The 23,362-nt window shown below is 42.4% G+C and overlaps 1 protein-coding gene across 9 annotated transcripts in view; it reads left to right on the top strand.

Moving 5' to 3' along the window:
* Positions 1-22,891, top strand: part of PRP4K (pre-mRNA processing factor kinase PRP4K) — a 41,011-nt gene extending 18,120 nt beyond the window's left edge. The window contains exons 4-17 of one of the 9 annotated variants that reach the window (XR_009565781.2): positions 1,846-2,001; positions 3,328-3,409; positions 4,723-4,933; positions 7,953-8,026; positions 9,249-9,339; positions 10,059-10,206; positions 11,894-12,031; positions 12,654-12,807; positions 15,397-15,511; positions 16,066-16,217; positions 17,519-17,605; positions 18,303-19,041; positions 19,555-19,600; positions 20,118-22,891. Coding sequence is in view for 1 of the 9 variants with exons in the window: in XM_030881516.3 (XP_030737376.1) it covers positions 1,846-2,001; positions 3,328-3,409; positions 4,723-4,933; positions 7,953-8,026; positions 9,249-9,339; positions 10,059-10,206; positions 11,894-12,031; positions 12,654-12,807; positions 15,397-15,511; positions 16,066-16,217; positions 17,519-17,605; positions 18,303-18,506 (1,612 nt within the window). In the remaining 8 variants the exon portion in view is untranslated. Of the gene's footprint in view, positions 1-1,845; positions 2,002-3,327; positions 3,410-4,722; positions 4,934-7,952; positions 8,027-9,248; positions 9,340-10,058; positions 10,207-11,893; positions 12,032-12,653; positions 12,808-15,396; positions 15,512-16,065; positions 16,218-17,518; positions 17,606-18,302 lie in introns of all 9 variants that reach the window. The other 8 variants (XR_009565780.2, XR_009565777.2, XR_009565778.1 and 5 more) reach the window with 8 other exon arrangements.
* The last annotated feature ends 471 nt before the right edge of the window (positions 22,892-23,362 follow it).

Here is a 23,362-nt window from a genome sequence, read left to right as displayed (position 1 = left end):
CATTTTGTCTCTCTTTCTGTGAATGTGTTTCTCGCTCATCTTTTATGTTTGTCCTTTTGTTTTACTTTCAGTCTTGAGAAGCTTTCTCAATCTGCCTTCTTACCTTTCTGTTGATTTTGTTTTTCTCCCTTCTGCCCACTCATAATTTTTTAAATTTCCAAGACCTTGTTGGCTGTTTTTTAATAACATTTTACTCTCATTTTATGGAAGTAGCATCTTTATGTCATAGATGATAATGAGTCTATTTTGTGGCGCTTTTCTTCTCTGTAGTCTCTCCTCTACCCTGTGTATTGTTTCTACCCAGATTTCTTTGGCTGCTTGTTTGCCTTTTCATTTGAGGACTTTCCTCCACCAGGTGGATCCTCCCTTGCTGCCTATTCCGATTCATCTGCCTATCCTCTCCATGAGAGTAGGAACTTAGGTCTCTGACCAGGGATGGAACCTGGTCCCCCTGACGTGGAAGTACAGAGTCCTAACCACTGGACTGCCAGGAGAGTCGCAGATGACTGTTTATTTATTTATTTTTCTATTCTGGTTTAGAACGCTAGATGGAAGCTTTCTTCCATTCGGACAACCTGGAACTTGCAGTTTGGTGGCGGATTAGCGTATCAGTGACTGTAGATCTTTCCTTTTGGGCTTGTGAGTTTTCCAGAATCTCCTCGTCTGCTGGAGAGTAAGACATGGCTGCCAGTAGAGTTCTGGTCCTAAATAATGTGGGTCCCCCCTTAACCCTTCTCTTCCCAGTGCAGTGCCCTCCAGTACCGTGGGCCAGTTTTCACAACCACCACTACCTCTCTGTAAAGTGAATATTAAGTTTCCTGCGGTAGTGTGGGGAGGGGCGGCCGGTGGCATTCTCCACTGAGTCAGAAAGGGGAATATACCAAGTCAAGCTGCTCCTAAAGGATTTCAGCCAATTCTCTTTAGCTTTTCCCTTGTACTCCATCCTTCAGAGGATACAGTATCTCCAGATCTTGAGACTTTCTGGGGCTTTGTGGCAGGCACTGACTTGTTTCTTACTTACCTTGTGTGTCCCTATTGGACTAAGATTTAGATTTGATCTGCTGCTGCTTTTCTGTCCACTTTGCATGTTTCAAGCTTTTATTGGTATCTGTTGTCACATCTCTTCACATTGTCTTTGACTGAAGGTTTTATTTTGTCATTGTTCCTTTTAATGTTGTTTTAGTAAGTTTTCAGAAGAAGTCTGAGATAAACATGGTCAGATGTGACATGAACCTAGTTTATCAGCCCTCTGTAGACTCACGGCCTTCTCTTGGGGTCCCACAGCACTGTCGCACACAGACTCCCACCTTCATACTTGCACTCTGAAGTCACTTTCTGTTTGGTTAACAGGGCATTTATAACAATGTCTGAGGGCCATATTAACTAGACTTATAATTTCTGTCACCTTTGTCTTTCCCGTACTTTATTCAGCAGTGATCTTTTTAAAAATCAAGTTTATCGAGATATATTATTTACATAAAGTAAAATTCACCCTTTTTGTTGTAAAGTTGTGAGTTTCGACAGATGTGTGGTTGCACAGCTGCCATCGAGGTACAGAGCCCGACAGTTCCCTCGCGCCCCTTTGTAGTTGATAAGAAGAGTAGCTGTGGTTTAGTTGTCGTCAGTTAGGCTGGGTATCCATATCTTGCTGATGGTGTGTTAATTTTGTTTAAAAATTTTAACCGTTTTTAAAGACTTGACTTTTAGAACGCTTTTGGATTCACAACAGAGCTGAACTTTTGAAAGGTACAGAGAGTCCCTGTACTACCCCTACGCCCAGCAAACTCACAGCCTCCTCAGCTTTAATTGACCTTTAAAACATGTCTTCTTCTTCTCCTCAAACAGGGACAGAGGTCGAAGGAGCAGATCACGCCTGAGAAGGCGGTCTCGGTCACGGGGTGGTCGTAGACGTAGGAGCAGAAGCAAAGTAAAGGAAGATAAATTTAAAGGAAGTCTTTCTGAAGGAATGAAAGTTGAGCAGGAATCTTCATCTGATGATAAGTAAGAACGGAACTTTCCTATAATTTCCTTTTTCCAAATCAGAGAAACACTGTTTGACTTGGAAATCTTTAATTTCCTTCTGAATATTTTAAGCAAATACATTAATTTGACCCTGAATTTAAGTTCATCTTCTGTGCAGGTTTTATAGGTTATGTGACAGAGGTCATGGTTGTCTGAATTTGGGTTTGGCTGGGGTGAATATGGGCCGTCACTTTATCACGAGCCTTTCCTTCTATATTTTCATTAGGAACCATAGAGGTATCCTGCCAATCTCAGTTACCAGTTTTGGTGGGGGGATTTTTTTTACTAAGTGTAGACTTTGCATTTTGTGTAAACGGTACACACTTGCTGTGCCTGTTATAGTGTGGAAAATGCAGAAATGTTCAGCCTAATAAACTCGCGGGGACAGTTTTTAATGCAAACTTCGTTGTCTAAATGGCACATCTCAAAAACAAGTGAGACGAATTCAGAGCAGTGGTTCTCAGCGGGGGGAGCTTTGCCTCCCTGGGATGTTTTGGTGATGCCTGAAGACCTGTTTAGTTGTCATCTAGTAGCGGGAGGCCAGGGACACTGTTCTGCATCCTCCGGTGCATAGGATATGCCCCACCGCACAGAACCGTCCTAGTGTTAGCAGCGCTTGAGCTGAGGAGCCCTGGTTGGAGCTGGGAGAGAAGAGGGCTGAGTGGAGGGAAAGTGTCCTGCGCAGACCTGGTACCTTCCAAGTGCAGGTCGCTTACACCTCTGCAGTGAACACCCAGCAGGTCGTAGAAAGGGCTGCGCTAGGAGCGATCATGAAGAGTGCGGGGTTCTTGGGGGACCATCTGAACCGCTCGGGGCAGTGTTTGCAGGGAGAGCCACTTTCCCTTCAGTTTGTGTGCAAATGTCTACCTGTGCATTTTGGGTGGGGAAAGGATCTATAGCTCTCAAAGGCTTCTGTGACCCAGAAAAGGTAGCAGTTTACTTGTGTATCCCAGCCCCCCTCTTGTTGTATAGGTGTGGAAACGAGGGCTGCGGAGATGAAATGACTTTACTACAAGGCACAGCTAGTGATGACTTTTAAACTTAGGCATCTTTCTTTTGTTCCCAGTCTTTGTGCTATGAAACAGGTGAGGAGGAAAATGAGATGTAGAAGGTTAAGTTACTTGCCAGGATTCCAAACCAGGACAGTTCGAAAGCAAGGATAGAGTGGGGTGGCTTAAGATTTTTGCTCAATGTACTGATGACCTACATTTTCCAGCTTTTATTTTTTTAAAATGTATAAACGTAATGCTTTTGGAGTCTCTGTGTTTGAAGTTAATTACACGGATGTGTGTAATTTTTTCTAAGCCTTGAAGACTTCGATGTTGAGGAGGAAGATGAAGAAGCCTTGATAGAACAGAGAAGAATACAAAGGCAGGCCATTGTTCAGGTGCGTGGTTTCAGGAACATGTTGATCAACACTCCTTCACCACTATTGTAACAAAATTAAGGATTTTTACTTTGACAATGCAGTGACAATAGTAGCAATTGAATAGGTCTTGAAAGGAAGGTGGTTCCTTAATAAAATTGAAACAGTTAATCTTTTTTGTTATATATGGGATTCTGATATAAACCTCTTTTATAAGACAAAATTTGGAGTTTGCTTTCTTTTTTTTTTCTTTAAGTTGATGAACAAGAAAACCCTCATAAGTGAGTATAAATTGGAGGAATTTCCTTTAGCTCAAACTTATAAATAGCCTGTTAATATGTGGGAAAGGTTTTTTAATGCCTAATAAAATGGCACATTTTCTAATGCAGTTGTGAACGTTTAAATGGAACATCTCAATAATTGTAAGACTCCTTGAGAGCCGAGCGATGCAGGGATTGGGTGGGAAAGGGTGTCAAACTCAGGCCTAATGGTAAGGTGAGCTGCCTGGGAAGGCTGCCGGTTCTCCCTGCCATCCTGAGATGAGGCCTGGCTACTCCAGCCTTGGAGGACGGTGGTCCCTGTAAAGCGCCTTCTCTCACCATCATGTGATGGGGGTGAGTGATGGAGCTGAGAGGAAGAATTCTGGAACATATGAAACATACTTGGGTGCTGTTAGGAGGACAGCAGACAAGGAAAGGACAGTCGTAGCAGCTTGTGTAAACAGAGAGAGCAACCACAGCATTTCAGAGTGAGGGGAAGAATTTGAATCACCTGAGTACATAGGGCATAACTAGAATTCCAGAGGAAACTTACCTTTGTGGGGCACTGATGAAACTGTTATTAAACTGATATCCCTAAAGACTTGGTTGAATCTTTTTTTGTTCTTACCCAGGTCCACAATCCCTTATCTCCAACCTTTGGGGCCAGATGTGCTTCAGAACTCAGAAATATGTGAATGTTAGAAAGGTAATATGGTGCATATATGTATATTCCTTTGCCCCATCAATGGGGTCTAGCACAGCACCCCATTATCAGCCACTAGGAGAGTTTTGCAGTGAGTGAGGCGTATCGTGTTCACACTGGGGAAGGTGAGCCTGTTCAGAGCATCACATCTCTGCAGCGCAGGTTTTGCCACCTAATGAATGTGCACCAGACATAGCAAAGCTTTCAGAGTTTTGTGGATTTGGAATTACATATAAGGGATTGTGGATCTAATTCAGTTAAGACTTCAATACCTTTAAAACTTTTTTAGCATTACTTGACACTTAACTTTTCAGTTCAGGCCCTCTTAGCACCAGATGTTGTGACAGTAACACTCTGTGTCGTTACCGCAGAAATACAAATACCTTGCTGAGGACAGCAACATGTCCGCGCCATCTGAGCCCAGCAGCCCCCAGAGCAGCACCCGTACCCGCTCTCCCTCCCCGGAGGACGTCCTGGAACGCGTCGCTGCCGACGTCAAGGAGTATGAACGGGAGAACGTTGATACGTTTGAGGCCTCAGTCAAGGCCAAGCATAATCTCATGACAGTCGAACAGAATAATGGTGAGTCAGTTGCAGTTTTGTTTCAACCATGCTTTTCTCTGAATTTGCAGCCCTGTTACTTCCTAAGGAGGGAGGTTATTTGGGGATGGGGGTGGGATGGGGGACTAGGAATGCTGCTTCTGCAACAAACTGCAGAGGACGGCAGGGCCCTGGGCGCCTCAGTGACTGCTCCCCGTGAGCAGGCGTGACCTGAGTGTCGCCCTGAACCCCACGCGCGTGCTCACCGCCTTCGCTCTGGCTTGCTAGGCTATTTTCAGGCACATCCCAGCCATGATTTGATTTCATCTGGGAATACTTCAGTTTGTATCTGCTAGATAAGGACCTTTTAAAAAACATTACTTACACTTGATAAAGTTGATAATTTTTAAATATCTGATGTCTAAAGTTGGTTGGTTTGAGTCAAAATCCAAATAAGATACACATTATGTTTGGGGTATACATCTCTGAAGTCTCTTTTTTAATAGTTTTCTCATTGCAGTGTGGTCCGCCCCCCGACGCCCCCCTTTACTTGTGAAGGCGCTAGGGCTGTGTCCTGTGAGCTTCTCTGCTCTGATTTTGTCTGGCCACGTTCTTGTGTCATTTATTTCCGCTCTCCGTATTTCTTGAAAACTAGTAGTTAGCGTTAGAGACTCGAATAGGTGTCGGCTTAATTTTTTGGGGCAGGAATGCTTCATTAACTGGCGGTATGTACTTCTATATCACATCTGGTGGCACGTAGGTGTGGTGTGGCTGTCCCTGTTTTTATTGGCACTGAGGTTGTGTGTTTAGGTAAGATATTCCACTGAAGTTTCTGTTCAGCTGTTTGCCTCACGCTTTTAGCAGCCATCGATGGTTCCTACTTAGATCCATTATTTCATCGGGGGCGGCAGGGTTTCCAAAGTGGTGATTTTCAAAATATCATTCCTGTTGAATTATTAGCTCTAATTCTGTAAAAGAAGAGGTTTCCATTCTTTGGTTACCCCAAAATCTAGTTCATGCAGGAAAGGCAGGTTAAATGCTTGATTATTTTCGCTATTGACCAGTTTTTAGCATGGCATAGAGCTGGTGCCCCAGCAGCCTCCAGAGGTGAGCAGCGAGGTTTTGGGTATTTTGTTGGGTTTTACTCTCTGGTGTCATTATGCTCTTGTTTGGATCCACTGCTGCCATTTTCTTTTTGAAGCTTAGATTGTTCTCTCTTCACACGAGGAGGGAGCCCCTTTTAAATGGGTTTCTGGTGTCTTTTTGAGGCAAACCCTGCAGTATTTATTTAACATGGCTGTTTTACTTTCTGGGACAGGGGCTTTCTGTAAAATACCCAATATTTTAGGCTTTTGTAATTATTTTAGACTTTTTTCTCTGTTCCAACTACTGAGCTCTGCTCTCGTGGTGCAGAGCAGCTGGGCCAGCACAGATGGATGAGCATGGCCACGTTCCCAAAACACTTGATGGACTGAAGTTCACGAGGTGTTCACGTGTCAGGGCCATACAGGAACAAGCAAGGGGCCAAATTCGGCCCCGTCTGTAGTTTGCTGACTCCTGTTCCAAGGCAGTAAGACGTCATAGGCTCACCTTGTGTGTGTCTTGCCCCAGAGCAGAATCAGTTATTATTCCAGGGATCCTTGGTTCCACTTGGTAGGAAATGCCACTTGGAGACTACAGGGCACTTAGGGGTGCCCATTACTGCTGGGCCTTTTCAGTGGACCAAACTAGGAAATACATACGTTTTTGGAAAGGAGGAGTTCATACTGATTTGCCAATTCAAATTCGAGATTACAGGGTTTTTATTAACTTTCTTGACTTTGTATTTCTCTCTTTTACAGTAGAAAAACTTGGTTCCTAATAAGCACAGGTACTTAGGTTATTTTGAAACTTTCATACGCAGAGTTATCACTGCGATTGTCAGTATTAAATGTACTGAATGCAGTTTGAAAATGTAATGGTTTTGTCCTTAGGATGTATTTCAAGATGTATACAAACCTGTGTTGTTCTAAAGGTTTTTGAAATAGTTCTCTGTGCGGTTATACCACCAGTTTGATTTGGTTTAGGCTTATTTTCATTTGCTTTTGATTTTTAGGAATATTTTGAGTTTTAAAAAAATCACTAAAACATCTTTCATACATGCATGTGTTTATATTCTGTCTACACATGCACACAAAATATTATACATACCCATCTGTATGAAATGACCTTCATTCCCTTTTACAGCTGCGTATTCCCACAGTGTGATGAGTGTGCCGTAGTTTATGCAGTTAGTCTTCTAATGGTAGATGTTTGGCTGCTGATTGGAGCATCAATGATAATAGCGTTGTGCATTAAGTCGTTTTTTTCTGCTTGTTACTGTGTCTTTGGAATGGTTTCATAGAAGTGGGATTTCTGGGTCTGAATGAATATGTCATTTTGCTCTATACTTCCAGATCCCCTCTGTAAAGGTTATACAGTTTTGCCATCCCACAAGCCATGTCTGAGGGCTTTTTACCCAGGGCCTTGTTAACAGAATGTTGTCATACTTTTAGATTTGTAGCCAGTCTCATAGGATGGTATTTCATTGTGATTTCAATTTGCGTTTGAGTTGGGCGTATGAGGTCGGGCATGTGTTCGTATGGTTAAGGCTGTTGCATTCTTTTTTCCTTACATTTATTTTTTTGCCCAGTGTTCTAATGGGGCCATTCGGCGTTTTGGAGAGAAATACGCAGATCTGTATTCATAGTGCGGGGTGCTAACCTTCTGAGAGAAATTGCAGTTTAGAGAGGAGCGTCCCTTGTAATACCTAATCGTTGCTTAGTTATTAGCATATTAATTCAGCGTTAGTGGAAGTACCGCTGTTAGGTCTTTCAGCTTTCTGAAGCGCACTCTCAGTAAAAAGTGGAGAGCTGCATATGTCTTAGTGTCACAGAGTGATTGTAAGCTGGATATTGGTGAAAAACGGATGTGCAAGAGGAAAAGGAAGTTAGAATTGCTGTTAGTGATTTTCCATTGATATATTATTTGTGTTTCCATTTGCATCTCCATTTTTCAAATATTAATGCTAATTTCCATTAAGGTTCATCTCAGAAGAAGCTGTTGGCGCCCGACATGTTCACAGAATCTGATGATATGTTTGCTGCGTATTTTGACGTGAGTAATTTTAAGTCATAAAAACAGAACTGTTAATCAGAAAAGGGTATATAACAAATACGTATTTCAGTGGTATATACATAGAGAGAGAGAAGGATAAAGCAAACTGATGCTAACATTCGGACCGTCTGGGTGAAGTGTATCTAGAATCTCTTTATACTAGTTTGGCAACTTTTCTCTGTCTGAAGTTAAATCAAATTTTAAGACAAGTACAGCAGAGCAGTCTGAGGGCTTCATAAAGTTAAACAGCAGATGACTTGAACGCGTAGGTATTTTCTATTTAAACAACTTGCTGCTTGGCTTTACAAGCCTCTGTGTGTGTGCTGCAGTCAGGGGAGACCAGGTGACGTCAGTAATTTTCAGGCCTAGGGTCCACTTTGGGCCTCTGCATTGCAGGCGATTGGGAACTTAAGGATTTGGAGCCTAATAGAAGTCATGGAAGAGTTGGAAATGTTACAAGGAGTGGGTTGAGAAATTTTGTACCGTTAGCCACTTTATCAGTGGTTTTTCTTGAAAAGATTTTCTTGAAAAATGGTCTCAAAAGTAGCAGACCATTTCCATCATAAATTTAAAAGAACGTGAGAAATACAGAGGCTTTGGTGAAGGGAGGTGGGAGAGATAAACATGTAACAGGGAGATTAAAAATGGACTAGGATAAAGCAGTGATGTCCAGGACCCTGAAGACACCGGTGATTGGCTTAAGTAACGTGTCCCTTGTGTGGTGTGCTGCCACAGGAGCACGCAAAACAGATGGGTTAAGAAAGCGTGAGATGATTTTGAGCCAGTTAAAGTATTGGCACCCATCATCCACCTGGATGATGTTGAAGGGCTTTCTGGGTGTCATGGAGAGTGATGTGAGTGACGTGTAGTGAAGACACTTCAGAAGTACCAGATATTCTTAAACTCATCTTCTAACACAGCCAGTGACATTTCACCCATAGATGGGAGGAGACAGGGAGGGGGTGTTGCGTGACTAGGGCAGTAAAAGAAATGTGAAGATAACTTGTTACTTTTTTTCTTGAGCATTATTGTGATTCAGGAGACTTAGATAATCATGTTTCTGCTGTGTTGCATTTACACAAGTCATAGTACGAGTTTATTTAAGTTGGCATAAAATGTTATCAAATTTTAGCTGGTTCTACCTGTTTTTCTTTTAAAGGAAGTGCTTTAAATGTCTGCCCGTTTGGTGGCTAAATAGCTCATGTTGCTGCCTTAATTTCAGAGTGCGCGTCTGCGGGCTGCTGGCATTGGAAAAGATTTCAAAGAGAATCCCAACCTCAGGGATAACTGGACTGATGCAGAAGGCTATTATCGTAAGATCACAGTTTTTTGTTTTTGTTTTTTTAACTTTTTATTTTCTATTGGAATATAGTTGTTAACAATGTGATAGTTTCAGGTGTATGGCGGAGTGACTCAGTTATACATGTATCTATCCCTTTTCAATACAGTTCTTATTAATTTTAGAGTTCATTGTAACAGCTTGTAAAAGTACGTGGCCTAGTGCCTTCACACTTGGGAGGACTCTGAAAGTCACATCACAGTGCCGTCACTTCAAAAGTGTGGCACGTCTAGCAGCTTCATGAACCCATGTTACAGCCCGGAAGCATCACAGATTGAAGTGAGGTGAAGACTTGATGTGCAGCTTAAATCTGTTCAGAGTTATTTTCAGCCATGAGATCATCCTCCAGAGGGAAGGGGTGCCAGCCACGCAGACTGCAGCTGGAGACCCTGCAGTGAGCACAGTTCTTCCTTCCTTGGTGTTAGGACCGCCAGCAGTTGCTAGGAGAGCGGAAAGTCTTCCTGCAGCGGTTGGCAGCCGGCAGCTTTAACCACATTATGCAAGAGGGTCACGACGGGGGCGAGGCCTTGAGTCTCCATGGTGTCCAGGAAGCCAAGCACGCGGCAGAGATTGGACAGTTTTTAAGTGACTGCACTGTGTATCCTACTTTTCGACTTTTCTGATGTGTATCTCACAGTTTTGTGCAGTAGTCTATTATGGTCAGAATTCTAATCTTTTAGCTTACCTTTTCAGGTGTGAACATAGGTGAAGTCCTGGATAAGCGTTATAACGTGTATGGCTACACGGGTCAAGGCGTGTTCAGTAACGTGGTCCGAGCCAGGGATAATGCGAGGGCCAACCAGGAGGTGGCCGTGAAGATCATTCGGAACAACGAGCTCATGTAAGTTCAGGACACAGAACAAAACCTTCACCGACACCTTCGCGGGTGTTCACAAATAAGCCTGTTTTTAAATAGTGACCACAGTCTGCGTAGGACAGGTATTGGGCTTATAAAGCGACAGAGCAGCTCTGGGTATTTGACTGATCGTCACGTGTTGTTCTGTGAGAAGCTCTCGAGCCGTAGGCTGATTGTATTTAATTCATTTCAGTGCATTTCGGCACTTGCTTTGTGCACTGATGTCAGCTCAGACTCCTTCCGCCTACCGCTTGTCTTACGACCATCCTTTGCTGTGAACAGCTTAAGCTCAAGCCGAAAGGTGAGAAATCAGAAGGGCAGATTGATCAGGTGTCACTGAGCATACGGTGGCCTGCAAAAGGCGTCGAATCAGATAGTTCTGGGAATTATCTGTATCCTTGTTGCCTCCTCTCCTTATGAGCAGGGAGGTGATTGCATACCCGTGTGCGTTAATGCATAGTCTGTACCACACACTGAGCTGGCATGAAAGCCAACTTGGCACTGGTTTGGAAGCGCAAGAAAGAAGTGTTTAGGTTTGTACTGAAGTCTTAGGTTGCCTAGGCTTAGAAAGTTTGTTTGATGGAAGTCCCCAACTGCTGTATTATAGACACTAATTTTAAACTGGTCTATTGACAAATTATAACTAGAATTTCAGAGGATAATATTTACATCAAGACATCTTGAGATAAAATGTGCAAGATTGATTTCCGTTCAAGCAAGGTGGGTTTATTCCTCTATGTTTCTGTTTTGTTCATTGATTATTTTGGAAATTAACTCCATGAAAACAGTATTTGGCTAAGAGTAAAGTATTGTGTGAATGATATAGAGACTTGTGTTCCTCAACAGTTCTTAGTACTTAAAAAAAAAACAGACTAAACACATCACTAAATAAATACATATTATTTAGTTTTCCTAAATTCTTTTTTTTTTTAATTGGGGTATAGTTGTTTTACAGTGCTGTGTTAGTTTCTCCTGTACAGCGAAGTGGAGTTCCCTGTGCTATACAGCAGGTTCTTACTAGTTATCTGTTTTATACATAGTAGGGCATATATGTCAATACCAATCGCCCAATTCATCCCACCCCACACACCCACCCTGGCTCTCCCCCCGGGTGTCCATACGTTTGTTCTCAGTATCTATTTCTGCCCTGCAGACCGGTTCATCTGTACCATTTTCTAGATTCCACGTATATGCGTTAACATGATATTTGTTTTTCTCTTTCTGACTTGCTTCACTCTGTATGACAGTCTCTGGGTTCATCCACGTCTCTACAAATAACTCCATTTTGTTTCTTTTTACGGCTGAGTAACGCTCTATTGTATTTATGTGCCACATCTTCTGTATCCATTCATCTGTCACTGGACACTTAGGTTGCTTCCATGACCTGGCTATTGTAAATAGAGCTGCAATGAACATTTTGATACATGACTCTTTTGAATTATGGTTTTCTCAGGGTATATGCCCAGTAGTGGGATTGCTGGGTCATATGGTAGGTTCTGCTTTTAAAGGAACCTCCATACTGCTCTCCGTAGTGGCTGTATCAATTTACATTCCCACCAACAGTGCAAGAGGGTTCCCTTTCCTCCACACCCTCTCCAGCATTTATTGTTTGCATAGTTTTCCTAAATTCTTGATGTATCCAATTTTGACCTAATTTTCTTTTTCATTTCAGGCAAAAAACTGGTTTAAAAGAACTAGAATTCTTGAAAAAATTGAACGATGCTGATCCTGATGACAAATTTCATTGTTTGCGACTCTTCAGACACTTTTATCACAAACAGCATCTCTGCCTCGTGTTTGAGCCTCTGAGGTACAGTGTCAAAACCTGTACATTACCCTGAAAACTCAGCCTCTTCACCGTTGCCAACCTCAGTTCAGATAGATGCCGTGATAAATGTTCTGGGTATTTGATGTGTTTTTAACTATTGGTGAAGACCTAGCTTCTTGACAGTTGTTAATGTGTAAACAGTGATTGGCTGTGTACTGTGTGTCACACGCTCACCTCGTGTGGCCTTCAGCTCAGCAGAGAGTTCTCTGAAAATTAAGTACTTCAAGAAAGGATTAAGCCACAGTGAAAAGAAATGGGAATAGTGGAGGAGGAATATGACATCCCCCTTCAGAATTGTGGCTTCATGTTTATGCTTTCAAGCGGAAGCCCATTCCACATCAGTAGGAATTTTAGCACTGCATACCTTCCCTTCTCTTCATTTTGAAAATTGTGTTGTGTACACACAGTTTCATGTGCTCTCATTTCAATGTAGGATAATTTATCAAACGTTTGGGCCGTGGGAGGGGGTTCTTGAACAGAGTGTTTTCATTGTAATTCATGCTTTGAACTTGATTTTACTTTATGCTTGAAAATGGTTTTGCCTTCCTTAATTTCCACTTTGCATTTTAACCCTAATTTTATTTGTTTTTTTCTTTCCTAAAAGTATGAATTTACGAGAGGTGTTAAAAAAATATGGTAAGGATGTTGGCCTTCATATTAAGGCTGTACGATCCTATAGTCAGCAGTTGTTCTTGGCACTAAAACTCCTTAAAAGATGCAATATCCTCCATGCAGATATCAAGCCAGACAACATCTTGGTAAGTCAAACGACCAGGCTGCCTTGTTATATCCATGTAACTTCTACTATAATGTGATCGCCACTGTGTTCTAGAAATGACACCTTTGAAGAATAATTCAGTGCATTACCCATTACAAATGACTTTGCCAGTTTTTACTCTTCTAGAAATTGGGCCATGAAATTTTATAGTAAAGTATGAAGAGAGAGGAAGTAGGCTGCTGTCCCAATTTTTTCCTGTTGATTGATGGATTTGATGAGTGCACACAGACCCCCAGAATGCTTTGAGGTAGTAACGATGGGCTTCCTCGGGTACCTGGAGAAATGCTGCAGTGTTGCTGTTTTGAAATAAGGAGTGTTCACAGTCTTTTGTTCTCTAGTTTTATAGACTGACAGAGCGAGGGACGTTTAAGGGAGTTACCCTCTCTGAAGTAGATGCATGGGCTTGAGTTTAGGGTGTCCAGGAATAATTCTTTTTCATTTATTCTTCATGCTTTAGAAGCTGTGGCTTCTGGCGGCCACACCCAGGAAAGCTCGGTCGTTCTTGGGCCTTGTATGGAAGGGAGCCTTTCCCAGTCTTGACCTCTCCTAGCTCGTGCCTTCTGGTGTGGTACATGCAGATTTCCCAGTGCTTATGTTTTTGAAACTTAGAAACACATCTCATTACAGTGGAGTGATTGGTGTGTATGCGCCCCTTCCCTCCCCAGCCCTTTCTCTGTCATGCTGTCAGAGTCGGGGCTGTTCACAGCTGGGGGATTCTAGCTCGTCTGCCCATAACATGTTCCACATGTTTTTAAGAAAGATACAATCCCATTAAAGTTTGTTTTGGACTCCTTGTCAGTAACTTAGCTCTTAGTTCAGATTTCGCTTTCTCTTCTTTTTTAAAAATCTTAAAATATCTCCTTCCAGACCACCACATTAATGAGGCGTTCCATTTTGTACGTTTGGTCTGAGTTTCAAAGGAAGGTACTGCATCTCTGATGTTACTTGAGGTTAGAGTGGCTGAGTAATTCCAGTGAACTGGCGGCCACAGTGTCAGCTGTAGGCTGCACAGTCCACTTCATAGTTGATCTTTACCTCAATTTTTCTCTCTCTTTTTTGAATTGTGAAGTACACCATCCATATCAAAGAATGTATAAACTATGTATAAGGTAAAGGTAACTATGCACTGAACATCTGTGTAACCACCATGGAGGTTAAGTAATAAGACATTTGTTAGCATCTTAGAAGCTCTTGTTTTTAAAACTTCATTTTTCTTTGAGTTAGTGCTAAACTAGTATAGGTTTTCACATGGGTTTCAGACAGTTTGGCCTTCTTCCTGAGAAAGGAACAAACAGACATCCTCAACCACGCGGCGCTGTTTGTTAATGAAAATCCAAAGCTTTTAGCCCAGGATTTCAGCCGTCAGGCCGGCAGAAGTTCTGCGTTCCCCGCGGGCGCATGGAAGTGCCTGAGTGTGGGTCCTTGCTGCTGAGGGCATGTCACCCAGCCCGAGCACTCCCCTGGCAGACTCAGATGTTAAAGTGGCCCCGGGGTTTTCTCTGGTTACTGCAGCTGCACCCTTAAGCGGCTGAATGCAGTTTATATTTAAAAACTTTAAGAGTACTTTTCCTGTATTATCTTAATTCCGTGGGTGTCGTCTGTAGTGGACCAGTCTGTAGCGCTGACCAGGCTTTATGGTATCCCAGGAGAGACTGCCCAGGGCTGCTTATTTAAAGTGTTACGTGTCTTTGGGGTGGGAACAGTAGGCCAAGTTCAAGTCCCAACTCAGAATTTGTGTGTGTCTCTTTTGAAGGGGGGCGGGGACTCTGGAATGTGGATTACCTTCACTTGTTAACCCTGAACATGCTCCGGCTCATGAGTGTGGCAGTAGCCATGGGAGCATCTCCAGCCTCTCTCAGAAGGTGCCACTGTCGCTGTGAATGTGGAAGTGTTGACAAAGGAGAAAAGAGACAAATGACCAATACAGTGTTCCTGTTTATCCGTCTTGCCAAATATATTTAACATTTTCCTAATACTTTCTTTACATTTAAGGGATTTAATGTTTTTTAGACTCGAAGGGAGTGCTAAATTTGGGAAGGTCTAGCAGCTTCGGATGAAGAATTGTTTTTATTCTCTTTTTGTCCAAATTGAATCTGAATCATTCTTCTGCTTTCATTGCCATCGTAATTTTCTGGCAAACGAAAGTTAACTTAAGTCAGTTGTAAGTTAATCTAAGTCTGATTTCTTCCCAGTGACCGTCTTCGTGTTCCTTTAGGCAGTAACTTGATTGGTTCGGGTTTCCTGGGGGTTTTTAGAAGATGCTTTGCTTCAGTGCCTTCTGTTACTATTCCACCCTTTCCTAAATAGCTTTGGTTAAATTTACTTGGCATTATCTCTTATTTCCTCACTGAAGAAAGTTCTTTTACTAATTTATGATCAAATATTTGAGAGCTCTTAATTCTTCACAATTAGGAAGTTGAATTATAAAATAATTAGAAAAGGAATTTTCAAGTGAGTGACTTTGTTCTCAGTATTGGGAATAACTTCTCAGAGCCGTTTTTTTTAATCTGATCATGTGTCTTAATTTCTCCCGGCGTGAGTTAAACTTCAATTATAAAATGTTTTGCAGGTTAATGAATCAAAAACTATTCTAAAGCTCTGCGACTTCGGGTCGGCGTCACATGTGGCGGATAATGACATAACGCCTTACCTTGTCAGTAGATTTTATCGCGCCCCCGAAATCAGTAAGTTCCTTCCAGCGCTCCTCGACCTGGGCCGCCGTGCGCAGTGGGAGCGGCACGCTGACGGTCTAAGCAGTGTTTTCCGGCGCTGCGGCAGCGGCTTGAGTCATTCGTGAGGAAGGGAACCGTAGCCAGTTCATGCTCCTCAGGTGGGATGGCCGTGGTTGTGGCAGGTGTGGAAAGCCCTCGGCTTCGGGCGACTGCTCTCACTTCCTCAGGGCCTGTCACACTGTGGACCGTCTGGGTCCTGTGTTCTTCCCCTTCCTCGGCCTTGGCCGAGGCTGGCGAGCCCTCCACCAAAGGCGCAATGAAAGGATAGAAGAGATGCACCCTTCCTTCTGCCCCTTCACTGCTTCCCCACGCCCTCATTTTTTTAAGGTTTCTAAGTTGAAGAGTCCCATAAAGAATTAGTGGGAAAGAATATGAAGCTAATGTGAAAGTGAGGTACTCAGACTGTGGTTACATAGTCCGAGCTAAGTTGATTCCCCTGTTAATGGAAGTAAACAGTAGTTGATTGTTTTTATCGTCATACGTTAAAATTTGCATTATGTTTTCAGTTATAGGTAAAAGCTATGACTATGGTATAGATATGTGGTCCGTAGGCTGCACCTTGTATGAACTCTACACTGGAAAGATTTTATTTCCTGGCAAAACCAATAACCACATGTTGAAGCTCGCCATGGATCTCAAAGGAAAGATGCCAAATAAGGTAGGAGTTAGTGGGAGCTTGTTTCCGAGGTCTTGTGGCGCCTCCGGCAGATTCGTGGTTGCTGACACTCATCTCTCGTGGCTATAAAACAGTTTCTGAGAGGTGGGCACGTGGCTACTCTGATTCCTTAGCTCTTCTCATTTCTGGTGTTTAAATTAGTGGTTCTAACCGGCCAAGAGCTGTCAAGAGAGAATAAGAGGATCCATTTTCCTTTTCTTGTCTAAAGTCTGTCTTTGTGCTTTTCTTTGCTCTCCTGAATTAAGCAGAAGCGTAGGGCCCATAGTTTAAGGTAGAATTGGAACTGAGGGAGAGAGGATACATGCGACTGTTTTCACATCTCTGTCCTTCCCTTGTTCCACTGGTTGTCATTCAGTGATGGGCAGAGCAGCAGGAGGGTTCCTGGGAGCACACCTGTATTGGTAACAGCTGCAGTGAGAAAAGATGCAGGTCCAGGTAGGCAGATGGTGGAGGGAAGGACTCAGTCATCAGAGAATGAGCGGGGGACTTGGCGGCAGTCCGTTTATAGAGGTTGGAAGCTGCTGGGAGAGGAAGAAGGTACCGAGAAAACTCACGGCAAATGACATCTTTTTAACGTGAAACTCACCCTTAATGCTTGAGCTGTAATATTAGTTTGTTTGATTAACACAAATCAAGAACTTTATAGGCATTTATAAAAATGTCTAAAGACCGTATCTTAGGCTTTTAGGATTTCAGCTTATGTGCTGACTTTCTGAGAGATTTACAGATTTTTCTCCCTGTAGGTCAGAAGCCATTATGTTTTTTAAGTTCTGTCCAAATTCTGTTATGTTGGACTCGTTTAGACAGATACACAGAAATTAGCTACGTTGGTACTTGTTTTAACGAGGCCTGACCTGCTATCACTTTCGGGCTGTTAGAACATAATTTTTTAAACGTCCTTAGGTTTCTTAACTGCCAAGAGAGAAGGCCCCACTTGTGTAGTATTTTTCCTAAGAACCACTGATGTAAGTCTCTGCTCACTTAGTCTTCAGTGTTGAATAGTGAAAGCACAACATGGTATTTATTGTAATTGGTTTAAGTCACTGCCTGGGAAAATATAACTTCATGTTGTTAAATAGTCTTAGGTACAGCATTTGTCTGAGCTTTTCCAAAGGTGTTATTCTCTCGAGAACAAGGAATCGGAGATCATTCTCAAATAAGGAAGCAAACCCAGAGACACTAAACAGGAACACTTGTGTGACTTGTGTACTGGGGTCATCGGTAGACCAGACTACCAGTGTTGTCTAAGAGCTCAAAATCCAACTGTTCTGTTTTATTGCCAGATGATTCGGAAAGGCGTATTTAAAGACCAACATTTTGATCAAAACCTCAACTTCATGTACATAGAAGTTGATAAAGTAACAGAGAGGGTAAGTGTCCTTTAGGTGTGCTACGTTAGATGATTATCTTACGTTAACGGATTGCGTGCCGGGTGGTTCTAGGAGATGCGAGTATTTTAAAACAATAAAAATAATTCCTGTTGCAGTTGGCCAGTTCCTGAATAAGACACGTCAGGTTATGGAAAAGATTTTAAAATGTTTGCCTAGTACAGTGAGTTTATTTTTATCGTATTTAGGCCCTTTTCTCTCTCCTTGGGTCCCTCTCTTGGTCTGGCTTCCCATCCAGCTTCCGTACTGCTGCCAGTGATCTTTTTGAAAACAAATCCGAGCGTGTTACTCTCCCTGCTTAAAGATTCTTCCTTGGCGCCCTCTCACCTGTAAGATAATGTATTTAACTCCTCAGAAAGACTGCGGTCCTCAGCCGTTCCCCCTCCTCACGACTCCATGGACCCCACCATCCCACACCTGGCAGTAGGCCAGCGGGCACGCTGCTTGTTCCAGACCTCCATGCCTTTGTTCACACCCCATCCTGACCTTAATCACTTAACTATGTTTTTGAATTCTCAGAATTCCTTTCTGCTGTCATTCTGATCTGTTCATAAAATTAAGTTACAGAATGATGTTTGAACTGTCATAGCTAACTTGGGGCTGGCCTTTTCATTCAGGTTTTAGGTTGTGTATGTTTAGTAATTTATTTAGAGATACACATTTAAAACATTATTTGTAGGAGAAAGTTACTGTCATGAGCACCATTAATCCAACTAAGGACCTGTTGGCTGACTTGATTGGGTGCCAGCGACTTCCTGAAGACCAGCGTAAAAAAGTGCACCAGCTGAAGGACTTGTTGGACCAGATCCTAATGTTGGACCCAGCTAAACGGATTAGCATCAACCAGGCCCTACAGCATGCCTTCATCCAGGAGAAGATTTAAGCGAGATGAAGAAGCTCCAAGGGTTTGAGTAATTAAATACAAAGACTGAAGAAATTTCACAGCAGTTTATTAATGTATATAAACTTATAAATATTTCTCCTGCAAATTTGAGGAAGCATGATATATTTGAATTAACACCAAGGGTGATATTTCTTTTAGAAATGTTAGTTAATCTGTTTTGTGTCTTATGTGAAATTTCACTGTAGAAATGTTTTAATTGCCAAGACTGCACAGAATTACAGTGCTAATGTAAATGGTTGCAGTTCACATAAAAGACAGAAGCATCTGTTATAAAGCGAGCAGTAATACTGGGTGGTTGATTTATTTTTAGCAAACTTGGCTTCGTTTTGGTCTCCAGGTAAAAAGGCCAGCGTAAATGCTGTTTATATTCACGTTTTCCTAGGTGTGTGTGTGCAGGCCACAGCAGCATGCCCTGGGTAGTCAGTGCCGAAGGGGCCTGTTCCTTCTTGAGCCTGCCTGCAGGGATGGTCTCCTCTTTTAAAGCAGGTTGTGTACAACATTCAGTACACTGAAGGTAAGCTAAACCATCAACATCACTGGTGTTTTAAGATGTTATTTTATTGGAACAATTGACAAATGAGGGATATTAGCTTTGTGGCAGAATTCCCTGCATGTGTGATAACTGATCTTGTTTTATTTTTTGGCATTGCAACTGTGGCATAGTTACAATTTCTGTTCTGTTCATCACATTTAAAATTTGAAGAGTATGCGCTTGATGGATAGAGCGCCTTCAGTGTACTGTTTCTTATTAACTTTAATTTTTTTAAATCAACTTGCTATAGACTTTATATACATTTTGTTTAAATACAGTTCCTAGTGACACAGAAACGATGCGTAGCTTTCATTCCCTAGTAACAGATGTTGAGGCCTAATTCCGCAAGTCCTCATATTGAAAAGTTAGACAGACAACATAGTGAAATTTTTAACTATTTGTATGTCATTTTGAAAGTGTACTGCTTTATGGTAAAAGTGTTTTTCATTTGTTCATTGTTTTCATTATTTGTGATCATGTTGTCTTTCAATACAGGCATAAACCTTCCACTCTTGAACAAAGCAGCTGCTTTTTAAAAGCGGTAATTGCTTCTTTACCTTTTATTTCTTTTGTAAATGAAGCTTTTCTTTAAGGATGTGACTTTACAGTGTTGTCTATTGCATAAAACAGTTGACACTCACTTATTGTAAAGTGAAGATTGTTCTACTGCATGTGACGGTGGACCATGCAGATTTCTGTATGTTCTCAGTATGCATCACTAGGTAATAAAGTCTTTTGTGAACAAGGCATTTGTAGCCATTTTTAAAAGTTTTTGTCTTCAGTGCTGGTAAGTCAGGTAAACGATATAGAGTTAAAAGCAACCTTGCGTTTCTTCCTTTAAGTCTTTAACTGAAAGAATTATTTGTTAAAGATGTAAACCTAGCCAGAAGTTTATCATTTTATTAATAATTAGGATCCTAATTATTTCATCAAAAAATTCTACCAGTATTGTCAGCTTTCAGTGTAGTGAGGTAATTCCTGTAGGTTATGGGGTATAATTCAGGATTTAACTAATGTTTCTGCTATTTTCTCACTTTTCCTTCTGATGGTGCGGAAAGAGAAAAAGGAAAACGGGGCACAGGCCACTCACCGCCTTCTCCAAGGGGTCTGATTTGCTGAGACACCAGCTTCACCTTCCTAACAAGGTTATTTCTGACAGCATGTGTAGATAAACATTTAGCAACAATTTAAAACAAAATCATGTAAATCGGTTTGGCTTTGCAACACGGAAGAAATTAGTATTTTTTAACATGATAGCAGAGAATTTTCAGAAATGTATGTAATCTTTTCTGTTTGGGTGGTAAAATTAATGCTTGTCTCCCTGAGGAATGTGGAAAATCATCAGATTTTAGGGGTTTAAATAATATTTTTAAATTGTAAATGGGATTTTTTTATTCACCCAGGCACCTAATTACAACAAGCATGCACATTTTGGTGCATTCAAGAATGGAAAATCAGAGTAGCAGCATTCTTCTGGTGGGTTTACTCCATTTAAAGGCATGAGATGCACTACAGCCAGGAAGGTGATAGGTGATACGATAGGCCAGCTTTGACGCTGTACCCCCGTCTCCTCGTGGTTCAGACGTAAACTGACATAAACGCCAGGTGGTTCTCATCCTCAGGTGGTGGCGCCTTGTAAACAGGGCACCACAGGTGCAGCTTTCCTACCTGAGTGAAACGGGTAGTGATTTTCCCACCGCTGTTTACTTTGGTGATAATATGCTGCATGGTCAAGTCTCTCCTAGGCATTTTCACTCAGAATATTGATAGTTAGCTATCAATATGATAGTTAGCTATATCAGTATGTTTCTGGTGATTTTCATGGCTTCATTTTATATACTTATTTAAGTAAGTTAACTTCCACTTAGAGACAGTTCATCTTATGCCTTCAAAACTGTTACGTGTTCTTTAAAAAACAAAGTTGCTTGTTACTTGTTCTTTGTGTTTTAGGTGCAGCTCAGTGGAAGATGATGACACCAGAAGACATGAGCTAAGGTTTCTGTCCTATAAAAGATTAAAAAAAAAAGAATCCTCCATTTAATTTTTGTCCAGTTTTTTAGTTTTCAGCATTATGATTTGGGGTGCATTACTGTTGGGGGCTTAGAGTGGCGCTCCTGTGTTCATTGTAAAGTTTTCGCTTTATCACGCTTCCTGCCTCTCCCCCGCTTCCCCCCCTCCCAGGATGAGAGTAGTGGTCAGATCTAGTGATGTTGGCCGTGTGGGTGGTGAGGTTCCACATCACACGTGGTTGTCAAGATTGGTCCCTAAGGATTATTAGAAAGACAGTAGCCACCGGAAGAGCATCCGTCTGAAGGTAGCCGCCCACGTGCGGTGCCACGTCTCCTTGGCTGGTGCAAAGGGTCGGAAGGAGCCCTGAGAGCGAGCGCTGCTCAGCGCCTGGGGCGCCCTCTTCTCCAGCTCGCCCGCAGTGTCTGTGTTCAGCCGCTGCTCCGGGCGCGGTCTTGAAGTAGACCAGATACCCAGAGCACTGCCAGCGGTCCTTCCTAAGGGAAATGGCGAGGGCACGTTCCGTAGATCTTTGAAATTCCCGAACTCAGCATTCCTTGATTTATCTACTTGAAAGGAACCCTGTAAGCAGTGTTTATCCACACACACGTAATTGTATTGGAGTCTGTAATGTTCTAAGGCAGAGAGACGTGGAGCTCCGCACGCCCTCTGCTAGGTGGGCCCAGGGCATGGACCATCCTCCACAGACGCGCGGTCAGCTGCTGTGTAGTTACTCTCACAAAGGTCTTGCTGTATTTCACTTTATGGCAAAAATGATGCCAAGTGATTGTGAGACTTCAGGATCCATAAGTCCTAGGACGGCATAGTTCTCTCTGTAGTTGGGGGGATGGTTGAGCTTCCACATTTTAGACACCGTTCTCTGGGTAGACCTGTTCTCGAAGGTTATCAGAAATTAGGCTGCAATGTCAGGGTTTTGAAGGGAGTGTCTTGTCATAAATCTTAAGACCCTCCCAGCATTTGTATTCACCCTCACCTTCACGTCCTTATTAATAGCGTCCTGTTTCTTTATTCCCCAGTGCCTGTTTCATTCCACTCTTTTTCTCAAAATAATTTTGTGTTTAAAAAAAAATTGTTTTTTGCCATTATAATTACCACTTTCTTTTCTTGGCTAAAACAAATACTCAGGACATTTTTACAGTCACAGTGTTTTGGGTATGTGGTGGAGGCAGTGAGGTGCAAAGTTCTCAGGTTTGTCCCTTTTTGCATTCTTGCCCCTCCCCTTCACCTGGACTTCTGTAGCTGGCCGGGGAAAAGGAGACTCTCTGAAACGGGCATCACATGTCTTCAGATTTAGGCCGAGCAGTTGAGGGAACCCCCTTTTAAATGTCGAGATAGGAAAGAAGCCAGATATCAAATGCACAGTTACTTTATGTTGGTTATCATGACACTGTCAGAAACTGGGCCTCGCGAAGTGCTTGCTTTTTCATAGCCTCCTCGTTCAGGTGTATATTTAACGTAAATTTTATCATGCTTTTCTGAGACGAAATGTCCTTATAGAAATGTTCACTACAAATTCATGTGTTTTACATGTCAATTAATGTACACTAAATTGACTTTTTAAATGCTTTCCAGTTATTTTGATAGATATCATCATGGTATCTTTAATTTTTCTTCTCCTATGTGTAGGGTAAGGGACTGTTCTTCTGAAGAATCTTTCCATTTAGTGATCAAGATATGGAAGCTCATCTCTGAAAATACTTGACATGTGTCCTAATTATTCCCAGTGTCATTTGAATTGTAAGTTGCATTTCAGCAGCAATGTTCCCAGTTGACTTATTAGGAAAATGTAATAAAATGTGCCTCTTGTTACCATACTGCCTCCTGAGTTTTCATTGCTCGAGTTTGGTATCTTACATTTAGCTTTAGGTCAGAAACACTCTTTCTTACCTGATCTTCATAGATGTGCTTTGCGAAGTGTTTTGTGCTCAGATATGACTGGGAACCGCCAGGTTAGGGAAAGTTGTCGGAAGACATCCAGCAGGCTTTGTGAGTCTCACGCAGGGGAGGGTGGGGAGGAGGTCCCGCCGAGCGAGCGGACCTGCGCTCAGAACCTGCAGCCCGGAGACAGCCTGCAAGCCGCTGAGCGCAGAGCACACGCCAGAGGTGCTGTGTTCTCGTTCCCGCTACACATGCTTCCCTTTTCCTAGGGATAGAAACGATGCGTAACGGGATGACCCCTTCCTGTAATGACTTAAATCAGTCAGTTCATTGCAGGCAGGGAAGCCTGACGAGTATTGGACCCCTGTCCGCTTCTGCCCATTCTTTATTTTCTCCT

The sequence above is a fragment of the Globicephala melas genome, chromosome 11 (assembly GCF_963455315.2).
Source record: "Globicephala melas chromosome 11, mGloMel1.2, whole genome shotgun sequence".
In the NCBI taxonomy this organism is placed as follows: Eukaryota; Metazoa; Chordata; class Mammalia; order Artiodactyla; family Delphinidae; genus Globicephala; species Globicephala melas.
This window is presented reverse-complemented; position numbering and strand designations above follow the sequence as displayed.